This window comes from Macaca mulatta, chromosome 15 (genome assembly GCF_049350105.2).
Source record: "Macaca mulatta isolate MMU2019108-1 chromosome 15, T2T-MMU8v2.0, whole genome shotgun sequence".
NCBI classification, from domain to species: Eukaryota; Metazoa; Chordata; class Mammalia; order Primates; family Cercopithecidae; genus Macaca; species Macaca mulatta.
In genome coordinates this window covers 43,704,912-43,714,268 of record NC_133420.1, presented here as the reverse complement: position 1 = coordinate 43,714,268, position 9,357 = coordinate 43,704,912, and the positions used below count along the sequence as shown (strand labels likewise).

General features: G+C 50.2%; 1 protein-coding gene across 13 annotated transcripts in view; it reads left to right on the top strand.

Annotated features, from left to right (window-relative positions):
• Positions 1-330: 330 nt before the first annotated feature.
• The window catches only part of TMEM268 (transmembrane protein 268), a 35,041-nt gene continuing 26,014 nt past the window's right edge, over positions 331-9,357 (top strand). For 10 of the 13 annotated variants that reach the window (XR_013404597.1, XR_013404598.1, XR_013404596.1 and 7 more), the window contains exons 1-2: positions 331-423; positions 4,830-5,013. Coding sequence is in view for 6 of the 13 variants with exons in the window: in XM_077965149.1 (XP_077821275.1) it covers positions 4,908-5,013 (106 nt within the window). In the remaining 7 variants the exon portion in view is untranslated. 13 annotated transcript variants of the gene reach the window in all.

Genomic DNA, 9,357 nt, shown 5'->3' with positions numbered 1-9,357 from the left:
TGACGGGGGCTGGACCTCCGGAGTAAGCCGCTCCTTTACAGTGGGGAGACGGCGGGAACCCGTGCCCTAAGATGCCGTGCACGTGGTCGGCTGGGTGCTGAGACTCCTTCCGGCGTCCCGCGGGGCGCTAGGCTGATGAAACGCGGCCTCCAGCTCCGCTCCGCCGCGGGCCCGGGAGCCGCATTCCCTCGTGGCCCCAAAGCGAGCCCGGCGGGCGGCTCCTCCGGGTTGGGCAACCGAGCAGGGCCGGCCGGGCGGGGGGCGGGCCCGGGAAGGCGGCGCGGCGCCGCGCGACGCGGGAGGCGGGCGGGGCGCGGGGCTGCGATGCCCAGAGGCTGCGGCGCCCAGAGGCTACGGCACGAGGGGCGCGGCGCCCCCGACCTTCCGCGTCCCGGGGTGGCGGCGGCAGCGGAGGCGCGGGCGGTGAGTGTGCGCGGGCCCGGGCGCGCGCCCGTGTCCTGCGATCCGGGATTGGTGCCGCGGGGCTCCGGGGCTGGGAGGCCGCCTGGGCGCCTCCGCCTTGGCCTGCGTTCGGGCCAGACGGCCTGGGGTCGGCGCCCCGGGCAACCTGCGGGTGGCCTCCTTACGCCCTGGGGCCCCTGCCCCCGCGTGCCGGCCGTGGGAGCGGCTCTGAGAAGCCTCCTGGAAGCCCGCGGTTGGGGAGGGCCGGACTGATTTCTGGGGTGAAGGAGATCCCCCCCTCCTCAGCCGACCTGGACAGTTCCAGAGGGCGGAGACTGAGACTGGGGCGAGACAGCTGCCCAAGGCCAAGGCCGTGTATGGCGGGACAGCTCCGGCTGGCTTGAAGGAGCCTGGGTTTCAATTCTGGCTCAGTCCAGGACCGGCCCCTTGACCTTGGATGGTACACTTTATTTTCTGGGTCTTAACGTCCTCACCTGTAAAATGGAGAGCTCGGACTCATTGTGTCTCAAGGTTTTTTCGCCCCGAAACTTCTGTAACAGACCCTTTTAGGGTCTCGTGTTGGGCTTTTCACAAACAAAACAAAACCTGACTTAGGAAACTGACGAATCTCAGTGCTAGTTCCCTGGGAGGCTGGGCCCTCGGTGTCTGCAGAGATGGAGGACTTTGCGCAATAGGACTTAAGAGTATGTTCCTTTGCAGATGCTCTCTACGAGCTGAAAAAGAGGGGAGCTGACCTTGTGCGAGATGGATATCTGGAAGTTCTGGTTAAAATGCAGAATCAGCAAAGGAGACTCAGAGAAGCTCTAGTTTCCTGCTTAGTTGCAGGGGCCTCAAGGCTGTGCTTACTCCCTCTGCTCTGCCTCCACCCTGGTATCTGTCAGACCCTCTGTGTTGTCCTAGGGCTGGTGCAGGGCTGAGCTGGATGGGGAAATGGAGTTCAGGACATATGATAGGCATCTGCCTTTGGGGTCTTGCCAGCACCCCTCTTGCCCTCTGCAGCTTCCTGGTTGAATGAGGGGCTGCAAGGTGACCACACAGGCTGCCCTGATGGGCCCATCCTGGCCTCTGGTCCATATCCCTTTCTGCTTGGCACTGGCCTCTCTTGGCTCTCACCTCCACCTTTGCCAAGCCCAGGAGCCTCCTTCCTCCAGGAAGCCTTCCGGAGAACCCTTCCTCCACCCCAAACGAGGTGCTCCCTCTCACTGCCTTGTTGCAATTGTTTGTTTTGTAATTGTCTTTCCCTGAGTTTGTCATTCCTACCATTTGGTGATCCCTAGCAGGGAGGGCTGAGTAGGAACTTCCGTTTTTATTTCCAGTTTCGTAGTCAAGAAAGCACAGGGCCTGGCCTGAGAAGGTGCTTAGGAAATGTCTGTGGAGTAAAAATGATGGCAGCTGTATTTCTTCAGTGATTCCTATTTGCCCAGTGCTATTTTGAGTGATTTACATGTGTGAACTCTTTAAACCTCACAACCACCTGAAGTTACTGTCGTTTTCCCCACTTACATGTAAAGAAACTGAGGCAGAGAGAACTCGCTCAAGGTTACACAGGTGGGAAGCGGCAGGACAGGGTTGGTTACTTTGAGCTATTACAGGAAACAGCCTCCAGGTGAATGGAATAAAGCCTGCCGATTGGTACTTTGTGAGAGGCTGATGGGGCCAACTAGGGTGCTGTGATTTCTTCCGAAAGACAATGCCTCATGGTGGGATTTTTGCCACGAATGGAACCTTCCACGCAGTCTGGAAGGATGCTTGTGCAGCTCCAGCCTGGGCATGGTCCCTCGTGGCTCCCTGGTCCCCCAGGCCTTTTTGAGACTCTAGTCAGCTTTTCTGGGCTGTAGGCCCCTAGCTACGATGTCCCTATGTGTCTTGTCTGGAACATGGATCTCAGAATTATATCTGCCTCAGGGGCCTAAGAGATGATCAAATGAAGCAGGGAAGGGCTTCAGTGATTATCAAGTGCAGGACAGAGATCCTTGTGGCTATTTTTATTGGTAATAGGAAGGAAGGAAGGCATGATGAGAGTGAGAAACGCTTAGCATATTTAGGAGAGTCTTCTGCTGTGGGCCAGGTGAGGAGGAGAAGGCCCCAGTGTAACATCTCAGGGCTGACTTGCATTTATTGCTTGATCTTGCCTGGGAAATGCAGTCTCCCTTGACTCACTCTTTTTTGTTTTGTTTTGTTTTGTAAGGGTGATTTCATGAACATTCTCAGAGACAGTTAGTGCAGAGGGGCAAGGGCATGGAAATTATGTGCTTGGACCCTGGAGCCAGATGGCTTGGGTTTACCTCCTGGCTCCACGCTGGTAGCATGGCCTCCCAACCTTCGGCAAGTCACTTTACATCTTTGACCTGCAGTTTTTTCTCCTGTAAAATAGGAAAATCATGTTGAGGACAGGAGCCGGTCTGGTGAGCAGAGTACTGGATATTATGCTTGCATTTCCTTCTGTTACATCCCCACAGCAGCTATATGAGGTGGACCTCTCTATCCCCATTTTACAGATGAGAACAGCAAGGTGCGGCTTGTTAAGTACCTTGACAGCTAATGTCAAAGAGCATGTGTGTGGCAGAGTGGGAATTCAAGTCCAGGTTTTCTGGCTCTAAAGTCTTCAATGTTTTCATAGTTTGCTGCTTTGCAGCCTTAGAGCCCGGTGCAGGGCAGGTATATGATAATTGTTAAAGGCTCATCTTTTACATATTCTTGGTTGGGAGTGGAGGCTCCTAAGTGATCTTCCAGAGCTGAAAATTGGGGCCAGCTTCAGGTGCATGCAACCTGTGCAGTCACACAGGGTCCGCCACTTAGGAAGCCCCTCCCATTTTGTTTAATGCTGTGCTGTTGCCATCTTTAAATTCTTCATTATTTTTAAAGAGGAGGCCCCACATTTTCATTTTGCATTGGGTCCCACACATTCTGTAGCTGCTGCTGTTTAAAGTATTGAGAGAAGTGAAAGATGGTGAGGGCATGAGAGCCCTGTTCCCTCTCTAGGGGGCCTGATCAGTGGCCATCAGCCCTTGGGCCAGCTTGGAATCATGAAGATGTGTGCTGACTGGACACTTCATGTCCTCACAAACATCTAGAACCATGGTAGCAAAAGACGATTCTAGTAGACTTTTCACCATGTGGTTAGCAGGGCTGGTGTGTCATCCCAGGGGACTTAGGCCTGATTATCCTTGGTGAGGTGTAATTTTCAGGCCTGCTGGTGGACACATAACAGAGGTAAATGTGCAGGTTGCCGCTGGAGAGAGTGGCACTGGAAACTCAGTTTCTCATCAAGGAAACACCCATGACAGGTGTTACTGCCTTTCTTTTTTTTTTTTTTTTTGAGATGGAGTCTTTCTCTGTCGCCCAGGCTGGAGTGCAGTGATGTGATCTCGGCTCACCGCAACCTCTGCCTCCCGGGTTCAAGTGATTCTCCTACCTCAGCCTCCCAAGCAGCTGGGATTACAGGTGCCCACCACCATGCCCGGCCTAATTTTTGTATTTTTTAGTAGAGATGGGGTTTTTCCATGTTGGCCAGGCTGCTCTCAAACTCCTGACCTCAGGTGATTCACCCACCTCGGCCTCCCAAAGTGCTGGGATTACAGGCATGAGCCACTGTGCTCAGCCTACGTTTCTTATTCATTTGTCTTTCCTACCATCTGATTTTTGTTTGTTTGTTTGTTTGTTTTTGTTTTTGATTTGAGACATGGTCTCTCTCTGTCACCCTGGCTGGTGTGGAGTGGTGCAATCTCGGCTCACTGCAACCTCTGCCTTCCGGGTTCAAGCTGTTCTGCTGCCTCAGCCTCCTAACTGGGATTACAAGCATGCGCCACCACACCCAGCTGATTTTTGTGTTTTTGGTAGAGATGGGGTTTCACCATGTTGGCCAGGCTGGTCTCAAACTCCTGACCTCAGGTGATCCACCCACTTTGGCCTCCCAAAGTGCTGCGATTGCAGGTGTCAGCCACTGTGCCTGATTTTTTTTTTTTTTTTTAATTTGTATTTTGCAGTGTCTTATGGGAAGCTACTTGAAATCCTGTGTGTAAACAAGACTCCCTGTAATGAATATACCTATCCTGTGCCTGGTTGCCTGGGGCATCCTCCATAAGGGAACAGAAATCCCAGCTGCCTGGCAGTGGGGCCTGGTCAGCTCTTGAGTACCCTGTGGACCCTTGGCTGTGCCTGGGCTGGAGGAGACCCAAGACCAGAAGGGAAGTTCTCAGTTTGGGCCTTGGAGGGTTTTAGTTTCTCTTCCTCCTCCTTCTCCTCCTGGGAATTTTTGTCAGCATTTTCAGAAAGGCCAAATTTGGCAAAAAGACTCTGGGTGGCTCTCCCTGGCCTTTGGTGACTTTGGCCCTGGAGAGAGCCCCTAGGAAGCCCATCTTGCCCAGTTCCAGGCCTGAAGTTCTTTTTTGTGCTGTGTTTTGAAGGCATATGATGCTGAACTGGCTGCTCCAGAATGAACCACAGCTCTGAGAAGGGGAAGTAGAAACAGCTGGCACCCTGCCATGGCCTGTGAACCACAGGTGGACCCGGGGGCCGCTGGCCCATTGCCCCCCTCCTCCCCTGGCTGGAGCGCCCTGCCTGGAGGGAGCCCTCCCGGCTGGGGGCAAGGTAAGATCACAACCTTTCATTTTCCACCCCCTTTCTACCTCATGCTGAGCTGCACTCACAGGGCACAGAAGTTTCTTTAGATAAGGTCAGGGGGAGGTGTCTTTGAGGCCACATTCTGTCATTTTTACCAGTTTTGTCTCTTGGGCTTAGACCAAGCCACCATCCCTCTCTGCTGAGCCCCTGCTGAAGCTTGCCTGTTGGTCTTCTCTTTTCCATTCGTTCTCTACATGGCAGCCAGAGAGCTCTTTATTATTTATTTATATTTCTAATTTATTTTTACTTGTTTAGAGACAGGGTGCTCTGTCATGCTGGCTGGAGTGCAGTGGCGTGATCATAGCTCACTGGAGCCTCGAACTCCTGGACTCAAGCAATGCTCCCACCTCAGCCCCCTGAACAGCTGGGATTACAGGCGTGCACTACCACATCCTGCTAATTAAAAATGTTTTTTGTAGAAATGGGGCCTTACTTTGTTGTCCAAGCTGTTTTCAGACTCCTGGCCTCAAGCAGTCCTTTGGCTTTGGCCTCCCAAAATGCTGGGGTTACGGATATGAGGCCCAGAGGTTTTAATTTTTTTTTAAAATTTTTTTATTTTTTGAGATGGAATCTCAGTCTGTTGCCCAGGTTGGAATGCAGTGGCATGATCTTGACTGACTGCAATCTCCACCTCCCAAGTTCAAGCAATTCTCCTGCCTCAGCTTCCTGAGTGGCTGGGATTACAGGCACCCACCACCATGCCCAGCTAATTTTTGTATTTTTAGTACAGATGGGATTTCACCATGTTGGTCAGGTTGGTCTCGAATTTCTGACCTCAGGTGATCCGCCCACCTCGGGCTCCCGAAGTGCTGGGATTACAGGCATGAGCCACCACACCTGGCCCCAGATATCTTTTTAAAATACACATTTAGTCCAACCATGTCACTTTCTGCTCAGTGTTTCCCATGGGGCTTAGTGTGAAGACCTGTCAGTATCGGCTTGCAAGGCCTGTCTTCATGTTCTTTGCTGTGCTGTTCTGCCTCAGGACATTTGCACCTGTGTTTCCTTCCGCCTGTTGTGCTTTTCCCCTGCCTCCTTTCTCCTGATGAATTTCTATTCATCCAGCAGACATGGCGGATCACACCTGTAATTCCAGCACTTTGGGAGACCAAGGCAGGCAGATCACTTTGAGGTCAGGAGTTCAAGGCCAGCCTGGCCAACATAGTAAAACCCTTTCTCTACTAAAAGTACAAAAATCAGCTGGATGTGGTGGCGGGCGCCTGTAGTACCAGCTACTAGGGAGGGTGAGGCAGGATAATCACTTGAACCGGAGAGGCAGAGGCAGTGAACCAAGATCGCACCACTGGACTCCAGTTTGGGTGACAGAGTGAGACTCCATCTCAAAAAAAAAAAAAAAAAGGAATTTCCATTCATCCTTCAGAACTTAGTTCAAATATCCCTTCCTTTTTTTTTTTTTTTTTTTTTTTTTTGAGATGGAGTCTGGCTCTGTCGCCCAGGCTGGAGTACAGTGGCCGGATCTCAGCTCACTGCAAGCTCCGCCTCCCGGGTTCACGCCATTCTCCTGCCTCAGCCTCCCGCGTAGCTGGGACTACAGGCGCCCGCCACCTCGCCCGGCTAATTTTTTTTTGTATTTTTTAGTAGAGACGGGGTTTCACTGGGTTATCCAGGATGGTCTCGATCTCCTGACCTCATGATCCGCCCGTCTCGGCCTCCCAAAGTGCTGGGATTACAGGCTTGAGCCACCGCGCCCGGCCAATCCCTTCCTTGAAGAATCTTCCTGGTGGCTCAGTCGAAGTCAGGACCCTCTGATATATTCCTGTTTCTCCCTCTAGCATTTATCATAGTCTGTAAATAATTACGTATAAAGTGTTGAAGTCTGGCTTCTTCACTAGAGTGTAAGCTCCCTGAAGGAAGTGGTTTCTGTCTTTTTCATCCCTGTATCTACTGTACCTAGCACAGACCTTGGCCCATAGTAGATGCTCAATTTAAATATTTTGTTGAATGAAAGAATTAATGAGTAGCTGGATATGGGCAAGGGGAAACAGCATCCAGAATTGTGGGGGTCCACAGGAATGTGGAGGGTTTTTTAGAGACTTTGAAATTTGACTGCTTAAAAACAAAGGCTTCTTTTATTACTACTGTTGTTAGGAAAGCACTGTGTGTGTATATACGTAAGGAAAGCAGTGTGTACACAATAGTAGAACAAGATGGAATGAAATAATTTTTCTATCAGAACTTTGAAGACATTGCTTCACTGATTTTTGGCACATCGGTTCTTGTTCCTTTGTAGGAAGCTGCTGCCCCCTCTGTGCTTGCATGCACACGCACACACGCACACACGCACACACAGACACACACATTTTTCTTTGGTAGCTTTTCTTAGCTTAGGTGTAAAAACAAGTATTTTTAAGTGGAGGACTTGCTGTTCTCACTGTAAGGAACAGATGAGAGCTGGTATTGCAAAGAATCCAGGAACTCTTGGTTGGAAAGGCAAACAAAGACATCCTGAAAGATCTTTGCATTGCTTGGGCAAACATTTAATTCAGTGTACAACGAACTAGACCTGGGAATGGTTCTGAGTCTCCATGCGTGGAGTCCAAATCAAAGCGGAGTTTTCATTCTTCCTGTGGAGTGGAGAGCTGGTCTGAGACTGGATCTGCTTGACTGCCTGCATTTTGTGCACTACCTTCCCTTGTCGCTTCTCGTTCTCACTTTCATTTTCCCTGTTTACAAGGGAGTTTCTTCACTTTTCAGAGGCTCAGTTTTCTTTTCCATGCTGATGGTACTGAGCTTTGGGGGCTCTTGGAGGATGAAATGAAATCATGAATGAAGCCCAAGCGTACTGCCTGGTGCTTAGGAAAGGGCTGCATACCCAGAACCTGTTCTTATTGTCTGCCTTTCTTTTTGTTTTGTCTGGTTTTCCTCATTTGCTTATTTTAAAATTTATTTTCAGGCTGGGCATGGTGGCTCATGCCTGTAATCCAAGCACTTTGGGAGGCCTAGGCGGGTGGATTGGATCACCTGAGGTCAGGAGTTCGAGACCATTCTGGCCAACATGGTGAAACCCTGTCTCTACTAAAAATACAACAATTAGCCAGGTGTGGTGGTGCACACCTGTAATCCCAAGCTACTCAGGAGGCTGAGGCAGGAGAATTACTTGAACCTGGGAGGCAGAGGTTGCAGTGAGCCGAGATTGCACCATTGCACTCCAGCCTTGGTGATAAGAACGAAACTCCATCTCAAAAAAAAAATATTTTTATAGTTTTAGTTACTTACTGATTTTTTTTTGAGACAAGATCTCACTCTGTTGCCCAGGCTGGAATACAGTGGCGTGATTTTGGCTCACTGCAGCCTTGACCTCCCAGGCTCAGGGGATCCTCCCACCCCAGTCTCCCGAGTAGCAGGGACTACAGGCACGTGCCACCACATCTGGCTAATTTTTTGTATTTTTTTGTAGAGGCAGGGTTTTTCACCATGTTGCCCAGGTTGATCTCAAACTCCTGGGCTCAAGTGATCCACTTGCCTCAGCCTCCCAAAGTACTGGGACTACAGGCGTGAGCCACTGTGCCTGGTCAGTTTTATCTTTTCATATTTTATTTTTATGAAGCCACCTTAAATCCTTTCTGGAACAAGGTATGGGAGAGTAAAAACACAAATAAATCAATGTTGCTTGATTTTAATTTTGAGTTGTGGCAAGCTTGCTTTTAAAAACACAAATAAATAAATGTTGCTTGATTATAACTTGAATTGTGACAAGCTTGCTTTTAAATTATGAAAATAGCAGCCAGTTATTTTGTACCCATCTTGTGCTGAGCACTTTATTTTTATCACCTTAATTATCTGTAAAGTCCTCTGCAGTGAATGTGTGCATCCTTTAAGCGAGGAAACAGGTTTAAGTTGCTTCTTCAACTTTACCATGTTAGTAAGAGACCGAGCTCCAGTTTGAACTCGAAAGCTATCTAGCTTGTGTTTTCACCACCTCACCACCTCGCCTCCTTGTTCCTACCACTTCCAAAAAAAAAAAAAAAAAATGAGAGAGAGAGAAAAAGCAAAATAAATGTCTTTTTGGCAGGATGTAGAATTTAGAATTCTTTTTTTTTTTTTTTTTTTTGAGAGGGAGTCTGGCTCTGTCGCCCAGGCTGGAGTGCAGTGGCCGGATCTCAGCTCACTGCAAGCTCTGCCTCCCGGGTTTACGCCATTCTCCTGCCTCAGCCTCCCGAGTAGCTGGGACTACAGGCCCCCGCCACCTCGCCCGGCTAGTTTTTTTTGTATTTTTTAGTAGAGATGGGGTTTCACCGTGTTAGCCAGGATGGTCTTGATCTCCTGACCTCGTGATCCGCCCGTCTCGGC